The sequence below is a fragment of the Protopterus annectens genome, chromosome 5.part1 (genome assembly GCF_019279795.1).
Source record: "Protopterus annectens isolate FY-2018-M chromosome 5.part1, PAN1.0, whole genome shotgun sequence".
Classification (NCBI taxonomy): domain Eukaryota; kingdom Metazoa; phylum Chordata; order Ceratodontiformes; family Protopteridae; genus Protopterus; species Protopterus annectens.
Window position 1 is genome coordinate 293,575,438 of NC_056736.1, and position 27,100 is coordinate 293,602,537.

The window sequence follows — 27,100 nt, forward strand, 5'->3', positions numbered from 1 at the left end:
CGTACGAAATCAGTCGCATGGACGAGTTAGCAATGGAGTTGAGGGTAGAGAGCTGAGCGTTGACCGTTTGGGTCACCGCCTCAGGTACGTTACCCGTTAGAGTATCTCCTAACTCCTTAAGGAGATCTCTCTGGAGCTGCGTGAAATGAGACAAATAATTCAGCGACCGCAAGGTAAAGGTCGCTGAAGACAGTGTACGCTTCCTGTACCGATCCATCGCCCTAGACTCCTTGTTAGAGGGATGGATCGAAGAGGAAGACTCAGCAACTTCCTTCTGTGTGGCAGCCGCCACCACCATAGCATCTACCAGGACTCCCTTTGTTAAAAATTCTTTCCCTTGGGGAGCAGACAAATATTTGTTGGGGCGTCAAGGAACCGGCTCCACAGAGTCAGGAGTCTCCCACACCCCTTGACAGTTAAGGTCCAGGAGCTCGTTGAAGGGTGGAAACACCCAGGAGGCAGAGGGCTGGGCGCCAAAGGCCTTAAGGAATACTGACTCCTCCTCGGAGGGGGTTTTGGAAGGCCAGTCTCCTCTTTGTTTCAAGATCTCCAGGATATCGGAGAATGAAACATCCTCAGAGGAAGACTTAGGGGACCCCTCCGACTCCTCGAGGTCAGTATCAGAAGTGAGGGACTCGTCCTGGGAGTCTATGTGCTTCCTCTTGCAAGCTTTCTTTCTGGGGGGTTCCTCAGGCACAGACTCTGAGGGCCCCTCAGAAAGAAGGGGACCACTCATGGGGGTGTCCTTAGGCCTTTGCGCCCTGCTGTCCAAGGATAGGTGGATGTCAGGAGCTCTTGCCAGTGTCATAGGGGATGGAAGGACCGATCCGAGAGAAGTAGCTGACCTAGCCAGTGCGCTCCGCATAGCCTCGAAGGCGGTACCTCCCGAATCGGAGGACCGACCACCTTCCAAGGCCATGACCGGGACCGGAGTCCCCGCTGCCGAGGCGCCAAGGGGAAGGCTCGGCACCGACTGGTGCTCTGAGACATCCCCCTCGGGCCCGATGGAGGAGACCCAAGTCTCGAACCCTGTGGATGGAGCTGACAGGGTCGAAGCCGATGCCAGCACCGATAAACCCCGCTGGGGGATCGGCACCGTCACAGGAACGTCCCTCGGAGCGGAACTTACTGGCTCCGACGACAAGGATGCACTCGGAGGAGGAATAGCAGGTACAACCAACAGAGCTGGCTCCGGAGCCAACTGGGTCGGAGCCGAGAAAAGTTTGGCCAACACCGGCGACTGTAGGAGCCTCTGCACCACCCTATCTACATCCAAATCGGAAAGTCTGAAGGATTTGGAGGAAATGGATGGAGAAGCAGACCTCCTATCTGGAGAAGCTTGCCTTAAACTTGGTGACCGGCTCTAAATCGGTTCCAAAATTATCGGAGCAGCCGCAGAGTCAGTCGATACAGTTACTTCCTGCGACCCCGAAGTCGGTGGAGCCGAGGAAGCAGATTCCACAATGGAAATTTTAGAAGGTTGCTCCAAAACAATAGATGGAGCCAGCGACCTCTTCTTGGATTTGGAGGATTTAGACTTCGACTGGGAGCTGGGAGACGAAGCTAAATCCTCCTCAAAGGACGGTTTTAGCAGTCCCTTTAGGATCAATTTGTTTTTCCTCTCTTGGAGCACCCGAGGACTAAAGGAGTGGCAGAAACTGCACGACTCCTGAAGGTGGATGGCTCCAAGACAGTAAACACAGACCGAGTGCCCGTCTGTGATAAACATTTTATAGGCACACTTAGTACACTTTTTAAAGCCCGAGGGCTTATGCTCTTTTTGTTACTTAGACATTCTAACAAATAGTAGCAGCCGCTACCAAAAGGGTGGGAAACCACTAACACAGAAGCAGAAACATGAAACAATACACACAGGCACAGGGGAGAACCTCTAATTAAAACGGTTCTCAACTTAAATTAAGAAAAACTAACCAAGCAAGCACACGAGGAGGACTAGGTCCTCTAACTTAAACTGGCCTAGCCCGAGAGTGTAAGGGATACCACACACAACACACTCGTACACAACAAAAACAATGCAACACCACTAAGAACTACTCTATAGAATAACAGCGTTAGTTTAGCCAAGAATTAGCAAAAAATTTTCCCACAAAAAAGACTTTTTCAATACTTCGTCACAGCCAAGTCGAGACCACGTCCGAGCTCTACAAGCAGCAAATGAGATCTGGGAATGTGGAGCAGTGTATTGTGGGATACCATCTTAGCCCAGCCAATCAAAGACTTTCGAGCTAGTAGATAGGCCGAGTCGGAGCCGACATTCGGCTCTGAACCCACAAGTGAAGAATGTAGGCGAGATAGGACTACATAACATTGAAGGTTCACTAAAACAGGTACAGGCTCAAGAAGTAAAAGAAGTAGAAAGCAGTGTACTAATAAAGAAAATGTTCCACTAAAATGGTTATGTGCTGAATAAATCAAAAGTCCAGAAACTCTGGTAAAGAATCATTAAAAAAAAAGTATTTGGTTATGCTGAGGCACAAGAATTGAGAATGAAGAACAAAAACCAGGAAAGAATTACTGAATTTAAGAGAAATGGATAAATATATGACCGAGAGAGGCTAGTGATAGTGAATAAGACATAGACTGTTACCAAGTTAATAAACCAAATGTATACAGCAATTGCAACTATAAAGATATATCCACATGATATAACAGATTAACAGAATACATCACCATGCAGGTAAACAAATAACAGATAAGAGATTACCAAGAAGGCATAAAATAGTAAAGGAAAATAAAGGAACAAGTGAGATCACCACCATGGAAATACCTATTAGAATTAACCATTAAACAATTAAGAAATGAAGTATCATTGCTAGAAGAACACTGAAAAGCAACGTGCATACTAAGACTCTTAGAAAGGTGAGTGTGCTACATCAGAACATATCAAGATTTGAGTTACTCCACTTCTAACAATAAATTAAAAAGCTCTGGACAGGTCAAACACCTCTGAGACAAGCAGTTTAGGGTGACACAAATTAGTTTTACAAGGAGCTGGGAAGGAAAACAACAATAAATGAGACACCACCAAGAATAAAGGACATCAGCAAATACCTATAAAGACCTGGTTGAACACTATAGGGATGATGAATGGATAAAAGATGTAAAAGAAAACATAAAAAAATTCTAATATAGAGAATATGGACTGGAATGAAGTTACTGCTAGTGAGATACAGATAAAGTTAATAAAGGCTCCCATCTTGAAAACTCCTAGCCAGACATTGTAGCCAACTTCTTTGTAAAGGTATTAACCTCTTTGCCCCATGATTTAGCCTTGAGTAAAAACTACCAATATGCACACCCTGAAATGACACCAAGCGGGGTAACAGCACATATTTACAAGCAAACCTGAAATAACTTACCTTCCAGCAACATACAAGAATGCAGAGGGAATGTACAGCCATCTAGAGTAAAAATTCAATCACAGAATTAGAACAGAAGGAGAATAAAAGATTGATATGGAACTATGGATCACATTTTACTAAACAATGTTGTCACGAAAGGAGATACTGCCAGCCCAGCTATCTGGAATTTTGTAAATAATTACATGCCATTTGTGAATATCAACATGATGTATACAGAAGTGTGACAAAGAGAGATACTGCCAGCACAGCTGTCTGAAATTTTGTAAATGGTTATGTGTCATTTGGAAATGTCAACATGCTTCATGTAAGACGCTTGTGTTGCAACCTTATTAGAAATATATGTTATGTATATATCAAACTAGGTTTGTACAGACGTGTGTTGAAAAGGGTTTGTAGAGTACTGAGCTTGGAGATGTATCCACAGTGTACCCTTCTGGAAAAAGAACAGAAATGTATATACACTACTGTAACTGTTTAAATGTATATGTTTTAACAAGGGGAAACTGAAACACAAGAGGTTAACTTCAGAAGGGTAGCTGAAGTTGAATAACATTATGGCAGCAAGGAGACATAATGTCTAAAACTAGGGAACTTCCTGCATCGTCTTGCAAGTGTTTTATTGTTTTATGACTTCCAGCAAGTACCAAGACTTGATGAAAAGCCCTGTCTATGTATTTTCACAGGTAGATGCTAAATGCTACCAGCTGCATCAGTGGGTGTTTTACCTGGGATACAGTCAGATGACAAGAAGTGATGTTATCCTGCAAGTTATCCCAGCAATAATATTTGAGATATTAGTTTAAGAACTCTCTGAGAGAGACTGAGTATTTTGTATTTGACCTGACAAGAAGATCCATTCATCACATCTGCCCTGCTTGCTCTGCAAGTAAGTTAACTAGGACACAGTAATTCTCTAGATATAGTCAGGAACATAGCAAAGCTTAGTTTAGATGTTTTTCTTTATTTATTTGAGACTGTCCTGCAATGTTGTTTTAAACATTTCCTGTGATTTTGAACTCTGATGTTACTGTGATTATATACTTACTAGTTTCTTGTTCTTTTATTATTTATTATTAAATATATTTAAACCTTTCACTGTGGCTGATATTTGTAAGAGATATTTAAGTTCTGAGAGTACTTGCATATTTATTTGGTGAGACTATGGGCCACTCCTAATAGTCTTGCTCTTGGTCAAACTACCATTTGTATTGATAGTAACCTTACACAGTAAGAGTGGACACCCTTTGTTATGGGCCTTAAAGTAGCTGATAAGGATGTGGCAGGTGGCAATGACAACTACCTTACAGTATGGGCAAAAGGGGGCATAGCTAGTAAACATGTGTCAGCCTTTCCCAGGTGTGTGTGTGTGTGTGTGTGTGTGTGTGTGTGTGTGTGTTTAAAACAAAGAGTGTGTGTGTGTCAGCTACTTGGGCAGGGACATGAAACAATGGTTGGGCAGAAAGTGTTGGAGGTCTTGGTTTGGCCAAAGCTGAGATCTCAGCTCTATAGCTGTGCCAGTGGGGAGTCTTACTGGGGATCTGGAGAAAGAGGGATAAACCAGGCCCAGATTGACTGTGGTCTCTGTGTGCTCTTAAGGGATATTGCATTTGATGCAGTGAGCTGCATCTGGAAATACTGTGTGTGTACCTGTCATCCTCTCAATATACGTCCCCCACTGGTGCTAGTGGTGAGGACTGAGGCTCCTTGATTACTGGGCCATTGGTGGGGCGTCACAAAAGTCTAAGTATGGCATGTACAGACCACAAAAAATGAAATAAATACATTAAAATACAATTTTAAAAAATTAAGACATTCAACAGTATTTCGCACTCCTGGATTACAGAATGCTTACAAAAATACAACATCTACCACATATTGAGAAATAACCTTGCAATTACTATAAAGTGTAACCTCCTTTTAAAATTAAACTACAAAAAGGGAAAATTACTATCTAGGGTGTAAGACCCCAATGTGGAATATCATGGAGTGATTACTTGTCACCATTGCTGTTTTGTCTTACCCTCAGTCTATCAAACTTAACAATATTAGCCATGACTTCAGTCTGATTTCATACCTGTCACTATATCAGAAGCCCAAAACATTTGGAGAAGTAAAAAAAAGATATCCCATCTACTTTTTTGTGTATAATTTAAAACTGTACATCTCATCTGAGAAATAACTGAAAATATAGCTAGAACTTGTTAAAACATTTTCAGATGACATAAGAACGTCAGTTGGTTTTGACAAATGTGCAAAAGCAGCATTTGTGGCAGAAAATTGAAGCATCAAAAATATACAACCCGAGGAGGAATGTGATACAAAAGAACTGAAACAAGAGTGACTATATAACTATCTGGGAATAGATGAAGGGACAGCAATACAACATGAACAAATGAAAACAAAGCTTAGTAAGGAATATTTTAGAAGACTGAAACCAATACTATGACAGCTCTGACAACTGGATAAAAAGGTCAAGCTATAACTCAGCTTGCAGTCCTTTTGTAACTTATTAGCTTTAGTGTGACCAAATGGCACAGTATAAATAAATAAGTCATTCAGTTCTGGAGTGAGTGCACAGAAAAATGGAGGTTACAATACATGCTTTTAAAAACACAGTCCAAGCAATGTGTGAAGTTTTAATGAAGTTAAAAGCTCAGAAGTATGATTCTTCTGCAGTGGGACAGATGCACAGAAGTAAACCAAGTAATATTTCTTCACTGTGCTGTTTGAATTGCAACTACGAATGAAATGCTACTGTGGAAGTTTTGCAGCAAGCACATGAAAATGAACTGCGTGTGTTGGGAGAAAAAATGAACCCAAGCAAGTGGAGACCATTGCTATGAAAAAAAGAGAAATTTAACTGGTTGTTCTTGAGTGTAAAGCTGATTGCATTACAACATGCAGAGTGAAATCTTAAGCAGGTGAAGCAATTGAGAGTATAGTCTGTTGCAGCAGTGAAACAAATACTGTTCACATGAACCAGCTATGTCTTTCATTTGTGAATTGCCTCATCTTTAGAGCAAGTGAAAATCATTTTCTGCTATTACTTTCCAAACAGAACTGCACTGATTGTTAAACACACAGATTTGTTAGAAACTGCTGAAAACTCTGTGTAAGTTCTGCTAGTTGATAAGTAAAGTGAAATAAGCGCCCAGAATGTGGAAAGCACTGAGAAATGGAATTTTAAACACTGAATTTTACTAGGTAATGTCTGTGGTTAAGGTGTATACAGCAATGTATTCTACTTGGTGTTCTCTCTGGCAAAGTGTATAAAGAATGGAATTTTATCTAGTGTTGTCTGTGGTCATTTCATCTGTTTCTTCTGTAAATAAATTAAAATGAATTAAAAGTTCTGCCTTTTGTATGTGTTAAACACATTATAACTCCAAAACAGAATGTCAGAGCCGTGATACCAAAATCATGCTTCTTGGAAAGAAGTTAACAGCACAGGCTGAATGTTTCATGATGAAGGAACTTCTCTGAGCCTCTACACAGCTAACTTTTCCTGGTAACAGTTATTCCCCTAGGACCCTAAACACATCAAAGGCCAGTTTAATTTGAAAAAAGGTTTGGGGAGGGGGGCACCAATCATTAGTCTTCCAGGTATGGGGATACCATGTGGACCTAATCCAGTAATGAATGTGATACCACACTCAACACTTTGATAAAAATTCTAGAACCACAGTGCAGGCCAAAGTCAAGCAGCTTGCAATGGAGACACGAGCCCAGAGCAAAATGCAGAAATCTCTCTTACAGTTTCCACTTAGTGATGTGCCACCAGACACCCATCATGTTCCACAACACTAATCACACACACACACACACACACACACACACACACACACACACACACACACACACACACACACACACTCTCTTTACAGAGTACAACTGATTAACTTTGCCATCACAGATTTGCCTACTTGTGGCCACAACTAATGACCCAAAGGCGGATACCGGTGCATACTCTTCAGGTGGTGTAGTAAAAGGCTATCAATCTAAAGTAATACTACATTCCCTTCCTTACTAGAATGGAACTGTTCAGTGTTTGTCCATATAGCTATTCATTACCTTCTGAAAGCTGGATATGTGAATCTGACTTCAAGTTTCAGCAAGATTTCGGCTTCGTGCTGAGCACTTCCTCAGTCCTCCAATGGAGGAGAAAGGAGCTGACCTGCATGTTTTCCTCTCCAGGTCATCCCCAGACGTCATAGGGAAAGTCAGATGTGTATACTTGGTACTTTAATAAAGGGAAACGACTATGGTTTAAGATGGCAAACAGGGTGTGCAACTACTCCATTTAAAATATTAATAGACTGAGCTGTTATCTTGGTAAACTGCAAAATTCTTTTTTTTTAATTATTTAAAAAAAAAAGAATCACACAGAACACTACAACAATAACATATTTATCTGAACTAAAAAGAAAACAAGTTTAATGACTTTCTTCTTTTTTGTTATAACACAAGCCAAACATATCAAACAATGACTCAAGTCAACTATGTTTATAACTAATGACTGTTTTCTGTTTTACGTTTTTCCCAATCACTAATCTTCTTTCTTGTACTTTGCTGAAATTTCTCCAAGACACAAACAGTGGCTAAATTTATTAATTCAATAAAAGTGGGAGGAGTTTATTTTTTCAATTAATTGTGATTACTTTTCTTGTTACTGCCAGCAAAGTTAAGTCAAATTTCTTTATTTCATCAGCTGTTCATAATTTATTCCCATCAATAGATACAATTAAACATATAAATTAAATTCTTATTTTTAAAGTCTAGCACTTAATGGTGCAGTTTGCTTTTACCTAATACCTTTAGACTATGCTAATGGGAAAAAAAACAGTCATTTTTTTTTAAATTACATTTTATTAAAGAATTTTTAATTGACATAAGTATTAAATTAATGCAGTTAGAACTGCTTATTTTTACTGATGAAATTTATAAAAGATTTTTTTACTAACCATAACATTTTATTATTAACTATATCAAGAGATTGAGAAATGGGTTTTATTTTTAAATGATCACATACAGAAATATGCAAACATGTTCACTGGGATTCATAAGTATTATTTAAACATAATAAAAGAGGTTCTCCCATTCGATTCTCGGCTGGAGTGCGGGGAGTGCCTTCTGTGTGAGTCCATTTTCTCCCCGCGGTTGGGTGGGTGTTCGAAAGACTTGCGTAAATGGGCGTGCCTTAGTTGAAGGTTGAACGTCGAGCTGGCACCTTGGCGTTTGTGAAAATCTACTGCCAATCATTAGCTGACCGGTGTTCCACTGTGGCGACCCCTAACCAGGAAAAGCCGAAAGACAACAACAACGTTTAAACATAACAGAAAACTAAGTAGTTCCAAATATTTGGAAAATTAATCCCACTCTTATTCCAAGGTCTTGTGTGATTTTCTGATAGCAATTTTATATCTCTTAGGGTACCACAAAAACCAAGTAAAACCGTATTAATATTATTCATAATATACCCTTTGGAATATATATACTGAATAACATATATAACAATTGTGATAGTAATATAATTTTTATAAATAGTAATCTACTTATGAAGAAAAACATTTGATCCACTTATCCCTTAATATTTCTATCTTTTACGAAAAGAAAATCTTCATTTATAATTGAGTCTAAGTTGTCAAATAAATATAATCTTAGATATTTAATTTTATTTTTAATTGACTTTGCCTTATCTAATATATATTTTGAATTACTTTATTGCTTTTTGAATCTGATTGAGCATAATTTGTTTTATTATTAAATGTAATTTCTGAAATTTCTTTAGTAGAGTTAAATATTTCAGCTAAGGATTTATCATCAAATAGTTGAATTTTTTTAAATAAAAGATTCATTAATTTTATTAATTACTTTTAAAACCCTTTATGTTTTTATTATTTCTAATAAATTCAGCAAAAGGTTTGATAACAAGGGCAAAGAAAAGTAGAAAACTGGGCGCCCTTGTTTATTTCCTTTAATAATGCCTGTACCTCTTGAAATAAAACATCCAATTAAAAAAAATCTGTTGCTCCTTTATAAATATTTTTAATTAATGAACTCTTCTGGGAATCCACAGACCTCTAAATATTTGAACAAATATTTCCAGTATAATGCAAAATTCTAAATATAAAAGTGGAAAAAACATGAAACTGAATATTATTCACTTCCTGGCCATAATAACATCTGGCTTAATCTGCCAAACAAAATCAGGCATTTTTCAAAAATAAAACTTGCCAAATAAAAAAGATGGCATCCTTGCTTTAGCATGAAAGGTTCAGAAGCTGCTGGCTAGCTGTTTTTCCACAACAAAATACATGGTGAAGTGTGTCATAGTAGCCTTAATACTTCAAAAGGTAAGAACCTCAACTGTACTTCCTGGACTACCTCAGTAACACAGGTAGTCTCATGGAAATTATACACAGAAGGTTTTGTGCCTACAGTGCTTTAAGCTTAAGTATGACCAGCTTAGAGATTTAGATTCCTGGTTAAGATGGAGAAGATCAAGTATGATTTTACAAAATCTTAAACTGTTTAATTGCATCTGATTTGCTTAACTGCTGTTAAAGTAAATGGCAATATGTGATGAAAGAATTTTCTGTATGAAAAGCCTGAAATGTGTTCACTATTTTAAGAAAGTATTTCTATATTGCAAAACTTACAATGAAAGAGATTCTGTCTAAATCTTAGGGACATTATTGTCACCCTTTATTCAGCCATCATTGGGCCAATCACTAAACATAATGCCCCCTTTGGCATGTATCTAACCAGACACGTACAACTGGAACGCCCACAGAGATACCTTACTAAAACGATACAAGGCCTAAACAACATGTTACTATACTTGGTAATCTACAGACTGCTAAGAGGTGACCTGCGTCTGACATAGAAGGCATCCTTCAACCCAATACTGATGGATTTACTGCACATCAGCAAGTCAAATGGCATCAGAAATACTCAGTCTAGGGATATAAACCTCTTCTGCAACATCAACAGAATGGCTTGGAGGGACGGGTATATCTCACAGAAGATACTTCTGCTCTGGAATATACTCCTCATCTACAGAAACAAAGTTCATCCCTATCCACATTCAAGTGCAACCTGGATGGGAAGCAGAAAATGTACTACAAGCCTGCTCCCCGTGTTACTAATGGACAGAGGCAGATCAAAAATGCTTTATTCCATGCATGGGTCCCCTCAAATTAACTATGCCATGATCCCAGTTATTCTCATTAGGGGTGATATATAATTATCGACCATGGGATGGGTAAAGACAATCTCTAACCAAATGGGATAGGTTAATTTGAGCACCAAAAGGGAATCTGGCTAAGATTAAAATGGCCCGCAAAGGCATCTAGCATTGTACTCAGCTATGAAATTGTGGCTAACAGACTTGCGTGTTCCAGGTAATTATGGGGCTGAATGAATGTAACTGCAATATTGTTTTCCTTTACTACCTGCAGATAACACTTTGGAATAAATGCAGATTTAAGGTAGGAAACATTAACACATACCTGGCTGAGCTTCAAGCAGAAATCCGGCTATGACACTTGTTTAAAGGAAGTGCACAGGCAATAATGCAGACTGTGCAGCATACAGTTTAATACACACACACACACACACACACACACACACACACACACACACACACACACACACACACACACACACATTTTTAATCTGGTATACTTTTCTCAGTGGAATAAATATTTCCATATGCCAGTGGCAAGCTATGTTGATACTAAGCTGCATTTGCGTTCAATATAATATCAGATGTGAGCACTTGACATACCTACTGATCTTCTGTAGGCTCTCTGGAGTTGGAAATATAGGTGAATGTTTCGTCTTATGTTCTATCAAATAACTCTAGATAAAATCTTAATATCCTTCTCGGAAGGTATGCATGTCCTCTTTGGTTAATATACTGCATCAATGTGTTGGGGGGACCACCTCTCAAATGTACTAACAGAATAATAACCTTGGAGTTTATCTACAGGAGGCTCTAATGGCACTGTATAGCAGGAGAATGCCCTATGCAGAAGGAACTGAGAGATGGAATAATGCACGCACTGCAGTGGCTGCCTCTGCCTAAAAGCTAGGCAGTCAGTGTCTGCTTTAAAGGGCATTAAGGTATGAAAAATAACCCATAGCAAATGTCAAGAATGCATGCACTTCCTATGAAACTGTATACAACTGTTATACAATTAACATACGGCAATTCAGGTTATCATAAAGCACAGCTGTATGTAAGCTACTTAAGGTAAATCTTTAAAGACTGGTCACTGATGCAGTAAATTATCACATGTGGTTTTTGTTCACCTTCAGAGTTACATTTCCTAAGCCATTATTTCACCACACTACTGACACGTCCCTTAAAAAAAAACAAGTTTGGTCCGGTCCCCTTCTTAGATACAGACACAAAGCACCATCAATATATCCTATATTGTTCCTCATTTCCTTTCATTCTTTAAGCCTGTATTCCCCACAAGGATCCATTATTGTAAATGATAGACAGTGGTACTAATGTAAGCTACATATGTTGTGAATTCCTACACAATAACCTCAAACATAACCTTGGTAATATGTAAAAGTAATCAAAACACCTAAGGTACAATGGAACACAAATCTATATGCATGGATAACAGTACTTTCCTGTTTATTTCATATTGCATCTTGGAGAAAGGAAAGCATGCAAGTTGACTCACGGCTCCCATGTATCAAAGAAAACAATATGACATTGCCATAAAAATGCTGAAGAAAACAAATAGAAACTTTTGTAGGATACAGCATTACTTATTTTTCTTTGTGCTAACTGAAGTTGAACATAAAATACCACTAATCATTCACTTTTACTGCATCATTTTGCCCTATGTCTGCCAACCATTAAGCTTCTACAGGTCTTTCATCCAGTCAGCCATTAGGGTGCTTTATACTCATCAGCAACCCAACAATGGCAGTATTATTCATTTATGAATCTAACCCTCCACTCCTGGTGGTGATGCCTACGCCCCCTCGGTCCCCATATATGTTTTCCCCCACATGCGCCAACAGAGGCTACCATAACTGGCTTGGTTGATCATGCCTACATTTACCTGACTCAGCCTTCCACTGGATGATAAACTTCCACTCTCCGGCAAAGTCATGCTACTGTACCTGCTGTGTATGCTGGGTGAGAACCACTGTTCTTCACCACCCCCCCTTGGATGACTTCTCACCCTCCCTGTTCATGCCATCAAGTGCTTATTATTAGTCATTCTTTGAAAAAGTAGTACATGTATGGCCTACAGGCGTGGAGAACACATAATCTGTTCAATTTGTACTACAGTAAGAACATCTATAAGATTTTCGGCATCATTCTCTGTAAATGAATGTAAATGTACTGGGAATTAGAGCTATGCCTTATTATAAGCACAGATCTTTAAGAATTGGATCCATTCTTGAGAATAAGTAGGACTTCATGCTGTTAGCAATAGGACTCCTCAGCACCCAGAATTTTGTCAAAGATTCGTTACTTGCAGCAAACCATCTCTCCAGTTTTTTACTGGGACCCTTTGTTTAAGTCCTCCTTTATTTGTGAGTCAGACCCATGAAGTGAAAAAGGTAGGAACAGAAAGCTTACAGTGCAGGCTAGAACCTTCTGCAGGAAATAGTAGGGGGGAGATATTGGCACAGTGATATAGGAGCAGGTAGGGAGATGGAGAGGTAGGCAACTCTTACTAAGGATGGATCTACAGATCTACTTCTTAGAGGTTTGTTGTTGCAGAAAGATGTACCTTTTACATCTCATAAAAGTAATCTATCCTCATTAAGCAGTCAGACTGACTCACAGGAAACTTTCCATGTGGGCCCAACTACAGAAAGATTCCCCTGATCATGGCAACAAAAAATTTTAGTAGTACAGAAGTTATGTCCAATTTTTACTGTTTAGCAGAAGTACTGAGGTTCATCCAAATGGTGGCTGCAAAAATGCAACTTACAAAAAACATTCCTAAGGAAGGCTGTTGATGTGACAAGTACTCTACTAGAATGTGCTTTGGTCTTGGACAGCAGACCCCATCTGGCTGAAATGTAAACAGAACCTGAAGCAATCTGAGAGTCAAATGGACAGGATAATCTTGGACATCTTTAAAACTCTCCCCTGGAAAGAAAAGATGACAAGCTGGTCACATTCCCTGAACTCACTATGCTGCTGATGCAACATCTAAGATTCCTAAGCTCCCCTTTGTTTTCTGTTTTAAGAAATCTGCTTGGCCTTGTGTTTTTGTTCTAGGTGAGATGTAGACTCAAATTATCTACGCTGCACATTTCACATCTTTTTTTTTCCATTGGTTAAACTGTCCGTTGAGTGATACTTACACACACAGTGAATTTCTGGACCTTTGTCCTTTCTAATAAGATTTCAAGCCTGCATAAACTAAAGCACTGCTGGTGAATCCATTTCCCACTCATCCTCTCCTTTGTTAATATGCTTTTTAAACCTGGTGACTTTAAGCTGCCCACCCCTCTGTAAACTGAGCTTTATAAACTCCTCCCTTTCAACACTGCTGTGATATTCTGAATTATTTATTTGCCTTTCCTTGTGCTTATATTAAAAAGTGCATTTCCCTCATCAATGTCTGTTCTACTGACTTACTTGCTCTGAATTCATTACCTAGGTAGACGATAGATAAAGTACTGTATTTTACACTCTAGCAAGCACAAATTTTACATCAACAGGTCAGTAGATATTCCATCTAATGCACTGGGAGGTAGCCTGGTATGTTTAGGTTGGGGAAACACTTGAGATTTCTGGATGTAGTTTTATTGGCTGGAGGGTTTCTTAATTAGCTTATCTTGGTTTTAGTGCCATTATAAATTCCATACAACTGATTGGCTCTTTTATACAAAGCGAAGTACTTTTACTGAATAATTACACTTTTATAAGCTGTTTAAAGTATACTACTGCATCCGTATCTTTATGTTTGTTTGTGGTAGCATTTCATATATTTTAAGTTTGTTTATGGTAGCATTTTTGGAGCATTTCTCCCTGGGCCTCCGCTGAAAACAGGATCTGTGGAACCTAGTCGAACTTTCCCGGTCAACAAAATGTTAAATAAAAAAAAATAAATAAAAAATTTCACTCATGACACTCCTTTACTATACTTTTACATTAGGAGGAATGGGATTATTCATTTAGTGGCAATAGGTGTTTACCTGGTCTATCTGAGCTGGGAAGCACACAAAAGGGCTAAGTATTTTTTGTACCTCTCTTACATAACTGTGACTGTACTTTTGCAGTTTCAAAAAAATGTACTGTCTGCTGCTGCTTTAACTAGTTAATTGCATTGTATTACATTGTATTTGTTAGTTGTTGGACTATTGTAGACAGTCTGTGTGGTCTTGTTACACTTGGGCTCCAAGCCGTCTATTCTACATTAAGAAGGTGTTTTTCTGCACCTTTGTGGCAGAAGTGTGCTATCTAACCTGTCTGAGTTAGGGATAGGATTGTTACCTCTTACGATGCTGAAAACTGGACTGAAGCCACACCCCCAGCTCTGCCCATGACTCCACCCAGGTCCAACCCATCTCCATCCATAACCACGCACACTTTATGACATAAATGCATATGTCATTAGGGCAGAACATCCCATTTAGTCCATTTTCATGTGCCTAATCCATGTAGTATTACTCTTTTTCTCTTTGTTCTGGAGTATCTCGGACTCCACCGCATCAATTTAGTGATGCTTTTTGTAAAAAAAAAAGTCAGAGACTGCTTTTTACCAACTCCAGCATTTTGTCCACGCTTCTATACAGACGATCAGAATGTGTACTGTGCTTTCTGGAGTACCGGAGAATCATTCTGATTTCCGGATAGTCCAGAGAAATACCAGATAGGTGGCAAGCCTAGTTGGGGATTGATGGCGAAAGGCTTTTGTGCACTTTCCTGATTGGTGGTTAGCTTAAAACTTTTATTGCTTTGCTCATGTTCCTGTGGTGCTGCACTTCATGCAGCTGTGATTAGCAGTGTCCTGTATAGAAGCAAAAGCTTAGATGCTCAGTTTTTCCCTAACAATCTGTCCGTGAAACCCTTCAAAGCTTTTCTGCTGCTCTAGCAGCAACTGAGTTGTACACTGAGGAGCACTGCCTTATTGATCATCCTTAGCTTACAAAAAGTACAGAGCCCTCTTGTAGTCTCAGCACCATAAGCACAGTCCTGTCACATTAACCCATTTTCTTTCCTACTAAAACATACAGTATGGGCCTGCTATCATGGGCAGACAGGTTTCCCATCATCTCTTTGGCCAGCCTGATAGACCTAGGCAGCCTGAGGTAGTGTAGCAATTGTCTTGTTTATACTGACAACCATTTAGTCCTGAAACAAACAAATACTTTATGTGAGAGATGTAGTTACACTATGAAATTGGAAACAAGACTCTTCCATAATGACAGATCAAATGCCAAACAGGTTGTCCGCACACACACTTCCTGCACTAAATAAGGACAAGATACACAAACCCATACCTGTGAAGGTACTCACTAGTAACGTACCATAAGATCAGAGGCCTCTCAAACGGAAGCCACTTACGCATACAACAAAGCAAAAAATAACCACAACACATAACACACACACCAGTGACTCAACAAATAAGCCCATAAGGTGCAACACCATAAAATCTAATGTACTGGTCAAAGGTGACTCCACTGTGAGACACACAAATGCTCCCCTCACCAGGCTGGATAAGGAGCGGGTTACAGTTAGCTGCCTGTCAAATGCCAAGATCTGTCAAGTCACTTAAGTCACTCAGCCACAAGTATCGGTATGACTCCATCATAGTCCATGATGGAGTGAATAACTTGAGGCGTACCTCACTAGACTACATGAACAGAGACATAACTGGGCTCTCAGATTATGTGTCACAGGCAGGTGTAAGCCTAGCCTTAAGCAGCATTCTACTTTCTCCATGGATGATGCTACAATATAAACAAAAAATGACTCACTTTAACAATTGGCTTAGCTTCTGGTGTCAGTCTAAGGGGATCCACTATGTCAAACTGGGAAGGCATGGTCAACAGGCCATGCTGCTTTGTCAGAGATGGTCTGCACCTGTCTACTCTTGGCTTTTGAATACTGGCAAAGGCATTAGCCACCCTTACTGTGCCTTTTTTAGGCATTGTCAAAATAACCAACCTCCCAACATAAAATCTTCTACAGATAAACTCAAGGTACTGTTGCTTAATGCTGGGAGGGCAAGAAACTGCATTCCCTTGAAGCACTCCTTATTTTGGAAGAGGCTGACATAAGCACTCCTTATTTTGGAAGAGGCTGACATCTGTGCAGTCATCGAGACATGGTTCAAAGGTGCAGAAAGCACCCCGGCCATGCAGGGCTACAATATCTTCCATATGTTCTGACAACTAACGGAACATGAAAGAACCAATGGAGGAGGTGTATCCATCTTCATTAAATATAAGTACACTTCTAGACTGGTCAGACAGTATGACTCTCTTGAGCTACTCCATGTCCAATTAATTGCAGGCAAATCCCCTACCATATCATAATGAGCTAGAGGTCCCCCACTATGAAACAGGAAAAGTATACCACATACCTGGACTTACTGGTGTCACTTGTCATACAGCCCAACACCTTACTCATGGGTGATTTTAATTATTCTACAAACAACTGGGGAAAAACACACAACCACAAACATGCTGGCTCAGAGGCTCTTGGACTTTGTCAATGCAAATGCTCTAGAACAGCTAGTCAGCACACCCCAAGAGGTTCAAATGTCCTGGACATAGTACTCACTAACATGAAAGAGCACTGCACTCCCCCTCCTGTGTGATGTCTTCCCTGGTAAGATCAGATAATAAATCAGTCTTATTCGATGTAATTATAAGACCAAATATCCCATCAAGCTCAAAAATGCTTAAGAATTAAGACAAATTACTTTCTACTAAGTGATGATATAAGAAGTTTCAAAGCCCCCTCGGACACACACAACACAGACTCTTATGCAGATGTGTACACCAATGCCCTGTACAACCACTTAAACAGTTGCATAGCACTGGCTGTACCTGACCGGATAAAAAACAGGTCATGCTGAAAAAACAAGCCACCCTGGTGGACCCCTAGTATTAACAGGCTATACAACAAGAGAAAGAAACTTAATGTCCATGAACAAGAGGGATCTATCTCAGCAGAGGAAGAAATCCCTCTCCGGCTTAAACAAACAAATTAAGAGATCTTGTAAAAGTCCTCCAAAGCTAATTATGAAGTAAAAATAGCCTCCTAGCTAAGGATAACCATATGGCATTCTTTAACTACGTCCAAAATCTAAAAAAGAATCTGTGCTGAACTGGTTGTGGATGGCACCACCTATACTCGACTAGATGTAACAGCCAACCTGCTAGTTGACAGATTTGGAGCAAACTTCACCCCCCTGTCCCCTCCAGTCATCACAAAAAAGTATACATGCCACCATTCCTCCGATTATATCAAGAGAGCAGGTCATCTCAGCACTCTCCAAGGCTAAAAACACAATGGGACCAGACAACATCCTAGTTTGCCTTTTAAACAACTAAAAACATAACCTAGTAGACCCACCTGGATCCCTGTTTAACCACAGCCTGAGAACTGGTTATGTTCCTGCGGAATGGAAGACAGCAACAGTAATCCTTCTGCACAAAGGGGAGCCATCAACCGATCCTGGGAATTATAAGCTCATAAGCTTGACTAGCCTTATCTGCAAGGCCATGGAAAGAATCATTATGGACCTTATTAACTTTAGTCAGTCTGTGTAAGGCACATGATTGAGCCCCTTGATCTTCTTTGTTAGAAACCTCTGAGGTCTCTCTAACTGCTGCAGGTGCTAAGTACAGTACATGCTGAAAGGGGTATTATACTCAATTATGGACAAATGCCGAGTATTGGGGGGTTATAACTTCTTTTTCTCTCGAGGCGATGCCTTTACTAATTAAGTGTGTTAAGTGGAAAGCTTTCCTTACTACGGTATACATGTAGTGGTCGAAGTTAAGGTCGCAGTGAAAATGCGATCTCAGGTCCCTTACCAGTTCATGGGTACTTAGGGTATTGTTGTTGATTTGATAGTGTGAAAGGACATTATTTGTGCCAAAGGGAATGATGATGCATTTCTCTGCATTCAGTTTGAGACCATGACTAATACACCAGTTGTTGTATGCATGAGACCCTCCTGGAGTATACTGACATCATTTGGGGATTCAATGATTGCACCTAGTTTGCAGCTGCCTGCAAACTAGGTTAGCCACAACCCCTTAGTTTTCACCTGAACTTTTGAGAAGTGTATACCAAACAATATGCGGCCCAGCATTGACCCCTGTGGCATCCCACTGGTAACGGGTCTGCTGATTGGGTCTATATTGCGTTTATATTACGCTGTTGAAAACTCAAACTGTCGACAGCGTAATAATCAACACAAAAATGTCGAAATCTCCGAACATCGAACACACACACACACACACACACACACACACACACACACACACACAAAAAAAACACCCAAACACAACACAAATTGCTCTATGCAGGGGGGCAAGCCCCCCTGCACCCCCCAACCCCCCACAACTTAAATATACCAACTCCAAGATCGCACTACATTGCAGTAAACAGAAATCTCCCCTTATGATGACTTTCGCTTTCGACATTTTGGTACCGACAATATCAGATTCAATATTGTCAGTCTTCGACAGAGTGAAGTAGACCCTCTATATTACATAGTAGAAGGAACTAAACATCGACTACCTTTTCATCGACACGTGTTGAACCTGCACTTCAGTGAATGGCCAGATCATCGAATTTAATCAGTAGACCAACTACGCACGACATAATATAGGTTCATAGGTAGATACTAGGCTATCTGCCCTAGGGCATTTACAAGCCTAGCCAAAGTGTATTTGGCTTCCGCCTCCCTATTAGATTAGTCTACTGTGCCTCTGTAAAGTAGGTCACAGAAGGTACCCTTTTAAGATTAGTTTACTGTGCCTCTGTCTAGCAGGGACACAGAAGAGATCCCAGGGGTGAATTTGCGATTTCCCATCCACGCGTCCAGATTTCGCTTGAAGAGGGTCAGCGAGGGGCTATGTCTAACATGAATTGGGATTCTATTCCAGAGTGAGGGGAGCCTCTGGGAAATGAATCTGTCCCTCCAGCATGTCCTATTTATTTTTGTGTTGAGGTTTAGGTCCCTGGAGCGTGTAGCTCTAAGGGACTTGGATTTTTTGAGGTGGAGCATGTCCATTAATTCTGGGTTTGACATGGCTTTGTATGTCAGGCATAGATCGCCTCTGAGTAGGTGGTAAGCAACTGAGTAGAGCTGGAGTTTCTTTAGTCGAGCTGCATAGGACATCTGTTTGTAGCCCATGATCCTCTTGGTGAGGTACTTTTGGGGTCTCTCCAGTCGCTGCAGGTGTCGGGTAAGGTACATCCCAAAAGGGGCATTGTATTCAATTATGGGCCTGATGAGTGACAAGTAGAGGGGCACAATGACCTCTCTTGATCTAGCTGCGAACCCTTTCGTGATAAAGTGGGCTATATAGAAGGTCTTTCTAACCACTTTGGCAACGTGATTATCAAAGGAGAGATTACTATCTACGTTGGACCCCAAATCTCTAATTACTTCTTCCGTACTTAATGGATTACCACCTATGTGGTAATTTGTAGGCACCTTGTTTTTCCCAAAGGGGATGACTATGCACTTTTTAGCATTTAGCTTGAGGCCGTGGCTCTGTCACCAAGCATCCATCTCTGTGAGACCCTTTTGGAGGATGCTTGTGTCAGTTGGAGATTCGATTATGGTCCTCAGTTTGCAGTCATCTGCGAACTTTGTCAGCCATAATCCCCCCGTGTTAGCCTGAACCTCAGAGAAGTATATACCGAACAAGAGAGGTCCCAGAACTGAGCCTTGTTGGACTCCACTTGTAACTGGTTTGGATTCGGACATGGCACCTGTGATTCTGACCATGTGGGTTCTATCTCTGAGCCAGTTTGCAACCCATCTTGTGAATATTTAAGCTGGTAAGCTTATTTATGATGCCCTAGTGGGGTACTGTGTCGATGGGTATAACACTATGAAGTGGGTGGTTTTACCCCCCACCCCCCCAACTAAATATACCAACTCCGAGATCGCACTACATGGGGGAAAAGGGCAGATTCAATACAACGGCCAACTGATTTCTTTCCCTTGGAAAAAAAAATCGATGATGTGGCCGTTCGCGCAGGTGCAGGTTCGACACATATATGTCAATGAAAGGGTAGTTGACGTTTCGTTCCTTTGACTACATAATATAGACCCTGCTGACTGATGTGGAGTCACCCACTTTGATAGTGTGTGACTGTTTGTGAGTCAGTTGCCAACCCATCTTACAATGAAGGGGTTTAAATTCAGTTTACTAAGTGTAATGGTGATGCGTGAATGTGGGACTGCGTCAAAAGCCTTTGTCAAGTCGAGGTATGCTGTGTGTACAGATTTACACACTTTCAAAGAAATCCACCAGCTTTAACAAGCAGGATCTGTCCTTCATGAAGCCGAATTTGGTAGGATCCAGGGTTTCGAGGTCACTTATGTCTTTATTTATGAGTTCCATAAGTTCCATGGCCTTACAGATGAGGCCGGTCAGGCTTAGGGTCTGTTGCTAGGTCACCTTTGTGGAGGGGAATAACTGTAGCTGTTCTCCATTCCACAGGAACAAAGCCTGTGGTTAGGCTATGACTGAAAATGCTACTTAGTGGTGATGCTAGTTCATGTTTTAGCCTGTTTAGAAGATGGCCTGGCATGTCATCTGGTCTTATATAGGTTGTGTTTTTTGCCTTGGACAGAGCTTTGAGGACCTGCTTTTCAGATATGACAGTGGGAGGAAGGTTGGGGGAGTTTGTTTGTAAGTTAGGAGGGGATAAGGGACTGAAATTTTTGTCAAACCTATCCTCTAGAAGGTTTGCTATCTCTGTGGGGTCAGTGTGTGTGTGATACCACTGGCCACTAGTTCTGCGCATGCTTGGGTCCTACCCTTTAGGTCACGTGCGTAGCTGTAAAAAGGCCTCATGGTTACCCTTAGCAGTACTTGCCAAGTTTCTCTCAAAGGAGCTCTTGGAGGATTTGACAAGTTGTCTTATTGGCCTGTTGAGACTGAGGAGGGTACGTTTCCCCATAGGAGAGTTCTAACTGAGGGAAGTCAGAAGACTTAGCATATGTAGATTCAGATTCATATCACAAATGAATCTGCAAAGAATGATGCAAGTTGTTAGCATATGTAGATTCAGATTCATATCACAAATGAATCTGCAAAGAATGATGCAAGTTGTCAGATACTGGGCTCAGAGGGGGAACTGTCTTCAGGAGATGGTTCTCTTTTCCTTTTAAGAGGTGGAGGAAGAAGAAGAAGAAGAAGAAGAAAGAAGCTGTGGGGCTTTCTCAGTCTTAAGGGCTGCAACAGTCTCTGAGAAATTTCCTGCCCTTCTTGTTGAGGACCTATTGAAACAGGACTGGCTGGAGTGGAAATATGCTTGGATTTCTGTTCCTTTTTCTTGAAGGTATCAATAGAAACAGTTTGGGAATAACACACCTCCATCAGAAAACGGGGGAGGTCTTCTCATAATAAAATCTGTGAAGCTACGTTTGATCCTTCTGAAATCACTAATCTGGATTCTCCCTTTGATGTCCTAGCAGCTGTATAACTGGTCAGACAAGACATGCCTGCAGGGCATACCATATTGCCAGCCAGCAAGGTTGCAACATAGGAAACAGGCCCAAATGCTGGATGGCTCACTGGCTTCTCCACTACCTCAAAGAGTATGTCCTAGTCTGACTGGGAGAAGGAAGCTGAAGTTCTTGTTTTTTTTTCTTTGTTGTATGGTGACATTTGAGGCAGGAGCTTCCATGGACATACTGTCTTGCACGAGGGCATTAATCTACTTATTCTCTAAGTAAAGATTTAAAGAAGAAGAAAGACATCTCCTTAAGGTTTTTGGGATGAATGGCTGGAAATTGGTACAGTCCTGAACATTATGCTTTGCCTCCCCCCCCCCCCAAAAAAAAAAAAACAAAAAACAGAGAATTTGTCTACCACAGAGGAATTTACGCATCTTTGATGACATTAACAAACATCTTATATATGAAATAGAAAAATGAGGAAGATCCCCAATGGGGTATTTAGCTTTCACATTTAGTGACACTCTGTTTCCTTTTCAATGACTGACAGACCAAGGAAATGGCATCTTGCTTCCCAGACTGACACCAAGAAAGGTCTGAGGATTATGGCGCCTGTATGTCCCTTATACACCTGTACACAGTTCCTGTGTCTGGGTTCAAGGTTGGACAAATGGCACAAGAAAAAGGAATGCCTAAGCTGTGGTATACTGGATGGACACTTGGTATCTTTGAGAGGATATATCCCATTTGTCAGCATTACTACAACAGTAATCAATTGAACATAGTCTAATATTGGACAAAGATAAAAAGACATGTCCACCACTGTCTGACACCAACCTCGAAACAGTTGACTGTCCTTTGGCTTATGGACCACTCATAAGTAAAATAAAGATTCCTGTTCAATCTGTCTACCATTATATCAAATTCTCTGGGAATGTCAATGCTACTAGGAATATATCAAGAATTTGATGGATTCCTGGTATACGGGGATGCATTGAGTTTAAGCTTGTTTTCTGATGTATCATACCACCAACATACTGTTTCACTATATGGACAGAGGGTTGATGGGTAAACAGACTGAAGCATTTGCAAGGGTAACAAACGCTCTAAATTCCACATCCTGCTGGGATAACGAACCCTGTTCCATTTTGCACAGTGTCCTCCCTACCTTATGGCATAGGTATCTGCAGTAAGGATACACAGTGGTTGTGATGACTGCAAATTGTTCCCTTTGGCAAGATTGGGGGAATGTAATCACTACTCCAAGTGCTGCATACACCAGTACCCCAAACTAATTCTGTGCGGAAAGTGGCATTTTGCGTTGATTCCACTGCTACAGTCTCATATGCAGGTGCACATTAGGAGCCAAAATAGGGGCTACCATGTAGCCCAATACCCAGAACATGAATTCCACTGTTCCCCTCTCAGACAATGTGAACTGGTGCATCAGCAGCTGCAGGGTTTGTCGGATTCTAGAAGTTCTTGCATACTAGAGAATTCAGCACTCATTCCTAAAGGTTATGCTCTATGCTGGAGAAGAGCAGGAACTTGGATGCACTGACATTCTCAGGAGACTGAAAAATCTAGTCAGATACAGGGTTTGTTCTGTTAACAGATGTCTGTTAGGTGTAGCCAGGAGACAACTGTATAAGTAGGGTAAATGCTGTATTCCTGTAGCATCTGATGAACTGTGACTACTACTACTACACATTCTGTAAAAACCCTGGGGGCTGAGTGTGAATAGGAAATGCGGGCATCAAAACAAGTAATGACTGACTCCTATCCAAAAGGACAGAACTCTTCCTAGACTTCATAGTAATCTGAATGTGGAGAGACAGGTGCTCTGAACTTCCAAAGAAAACATCCAATTTCCTCTTGATAGATAGGGGACAACTGTTTGCATTGAGAACATCCAAAAATTTCTCTTTGTCACAAACTCATTGAGGCCACCGAGATCCAGAATGAGTCAGAGGTCATTTGTCTTTTTGTACCAAATGAATATGGAATACATACTTCCTGGACTTATTTGTCCTGGTGGGACTTCTTGGATATCCCTTTATCTATGAAGGTCAAGACATCCTGCCCTGCTTCTTTCTTCTAATGCGGTGAGACATCTGCCATGGTCTTCAGCTGTTGGGTTTTCTTAATGAGGGGAGTGTGATAACCTTTGGATATTACTCTTCCTTACCCACCTGCCATAAGTGATTTAATACCACACGGTGAAGAAAAAGCCTTAGCCTCAGCCCCTTCCTGATCCCTCTTGGGAAAGTCACTGTGATCAGCATTAGAACCACATCTAATGCTGATGGCTTCACGTTTCATGGAAGTCCTCTAAGGAGTATAAAAATTCACTCCTGCAGTGGTCAGAGGTTTTCTCCTGCTCTTCCAGTTTCCTGAGGTGCTTGATGACTTCCTCTTTGAAAACAAGAGAGATCTTGAAAATAGGGTATTCATTAACACCAATTACATACTGTCAATAAAATCAGAAAACTTAAGCCATATCTAATGACACACTACAATTCTTACAAAACCCTTAGTCGTGTGGATTACATAGTTAATCAAAGTAGAGGAGGTGTTAGACTGGCCCTTGAGCGTTTGCTTAATGTCAGTATATGCCAAGTCCTTGGCTATACATGTCATTTAGTCCATGTATCCCAATGGAAATACATCATATAAGCCAGATAACTTAGAAATCCTAGTGACAATGTTGAGAAGGCAAAGGTGTAATTTCAGAGCCAATCCATCAATTTCAACTCCTTGTCTGGTAACCAATACTAATGCAGCAGACACTGACCCCAGTGCTTGAAGAATCAACTGAGCTGAGAGAGAAAAATTGTGGATGATCTTTTTGACTAGAAATCGTATGTGCTGTGCCCTTGGTAAAGAAAGGGAGGCTGTCAAGGAGACTGTGTTGAAGAACGCTCTAATGAACTCCAATATTTGAGTTGGTTCTAGTTGAGCTTTGTTGTGACTGATAGCAATTCCCAGGTGAGAGCATAACTGTAGTGAGTAATCTCAGGCTTTGATCAGAAGATGCCTGGTTGGAGCGGTTACGAGCAAGTCCTCTAAGTAAGGAAATACCTGTAATCCTTGCAGTCTCAAGTGAGCTGCCACTACTGCGATGCATTTAGTGAACACCTTGGGGGCTGTGGTGAGACCACAGGGCAGAGCTCTGAAATGGTAGTGACTAGCTCCCAGCCAGAACAGCAGGAATCTTCTGGACTGTCTGTTTATTTTTATATAATAGTACATATCCTGAAGATGTACTGAGTACATTCAATCGTCCTTATGCAGAAAAGGCAGAATGGACTGAACCATGACCATCCAGAACTTGGTGTACTGAACTGATTTGTTCAGATTGCTGAGATCCAAAATAGATCTCCAGTCTCCTGTTTTCTTTGGCACTAAAAAGCATCTTGAGTAAGTTCCAGTCTCTTTCTGGTCTGGTGGGACCTCGTGGATGACTCTTTTTTTTCTAGCAGCTTTTTTATTTCTAGTGCTGCTGCTTTTTTCTAGCAGCTTTTTTATTTCTAGTGCTGCTGCTTTATTCTTACTGGGTGGAACATCTGGAATTTTATTTACAGTTAAGGGTGGGGGTTAGGGAAAAGGATATTATACAACCTCCCAGAAATAATACAGACCCCCTATTCCCCATAAATAACTCTCTACCTAACTCACCTTTTTCTTTCCAACCCGTGCCCAACAACCACCTTAAAACCCTGCTCACTCTCAGCTGGAAACCTACCACTTGGATACTTACAACTAGCAGCCAAGGCGATTGCCTACCCAGTCAGCACTCTTATCAATCGCTCCATTACTGAATCATATGTCCCCCTACTATGGAAAAAATCCATAATTACCCCTCTTCACAAAGGTGGTAATGCCTACGATCTCTCAAACTACCGCCCCATCTCTATCCTCTCCCCACTCTCAAAAATCCTCGAAAAATGCATTCAAACCCAACTACTAAATCACCTTGTCAAAAACAACCTCTTACCTCACACTCAGCATGTATTCCACCCAGGCCATAGTACTACCTCAGCCCTACTTTCTTTACTGACATAATGAACAAAGCTCTTGAAACTGGCTTATCCACTGCTGTACTCCTGCTTGACCTTTCAAAAGCTTTCAACACTGTACCTCACCCTAAGCTTTTACAACACCTACAGAAACTCGGCTGCTCCCATACTGTAATAACCTGGTTTTCCTCCTACCTAAACAACAGACAACAATCAGTCAGACGGCAAAACCAACTATGTGATTTCTTAGTAAAGAACACAGGTGTCCCACAAGGACTCATATTAGAACCAATACTTTTTAACATTTTCACTAATGATCTACATAAAGCCTCCCAGGACAGCATACTAATTCAGTATCCAGATGATTTAACTATCATCTCATCCTCACATGATTTCACCAACCTCCAAAAAATAACCCAAGACGCTTTCTCCTCTATATAAAACTGGCTGAATGACTCTCAATTAATGCTTAACCCAAAAAAACTAAACTGTTATTATTTTCATCAAAACCTCCAACTACAGAATTCAAAATTCTCTCCCATTACAAAACAGTAATCGAACAGGTGCAATTCACAATATTGAACCCGGTAAAGAAGATCCATTTCAAACTAGGCAAATTATACCAGCATAAACTATATTTGATAACCAGGAACAAACTAGCGAACACTTTGCTCATTTCATCCCTTATGTATGGTAGCCCCATTTTCACCAACCTCCATACAACACTTAGTAGTAAGTTACAACAATTAGCAAAATTTGCATCAAACTTGCCCAACTGCTCACACCACTGTACCGCTTTCTCAAACCTACCCTGGCTAGAATTTCACCACTACCTCCAATTCACTCAACTCTCTATGTCCCATAAATTAATTTTTCAACCCGATAGCTGCCTCGCTCTCCAATCCATCTTAACATACATATATTCCTACTCGATCCCTCTGCTCTTCTGAGAAAACCCTATTAAATGTACCCAAACCCAACAAGAGAGCAAGACAATCCCTATATTCATGCAACATTGCCAAACTATGGAATACCCTTC

At 40.7% G+C, this 27,100-nt stretch overlaps 1 protein-coding gene across 20 annotated transcripts in view; it reads right to left on the reverse strand.

The window, feature by feature from the left end:
- MBNL2 (muscleblind like splicing regulator 2) overlaps nucleotides 1-27,100 on the reverse strand; it is a 1,807,613-nt gene that overhangs the window by 180,333 nt on the left and 1,600,180 nt on the right. For 10 of the 20 annotated variants that reach the window (XM_044072969.1, XM_044072965.1, XM_044072967.1 and 7 more), the window contains one exon: nucleotides 3,381-3,422. The exons of the other annotated variants lie outside the window; for them this stretch is intronic. In XM_044072969.1, coding sequence (XP_043928904.1) covers nucleotides 3,381-3,422 — 42 coding nt within the window. The remainder of the gene's footprint in view (nucleotides 1-3,380; nucleotides 3,423-27,100) is intronic. 20 annotated transcript variants of the gene reach the window in all.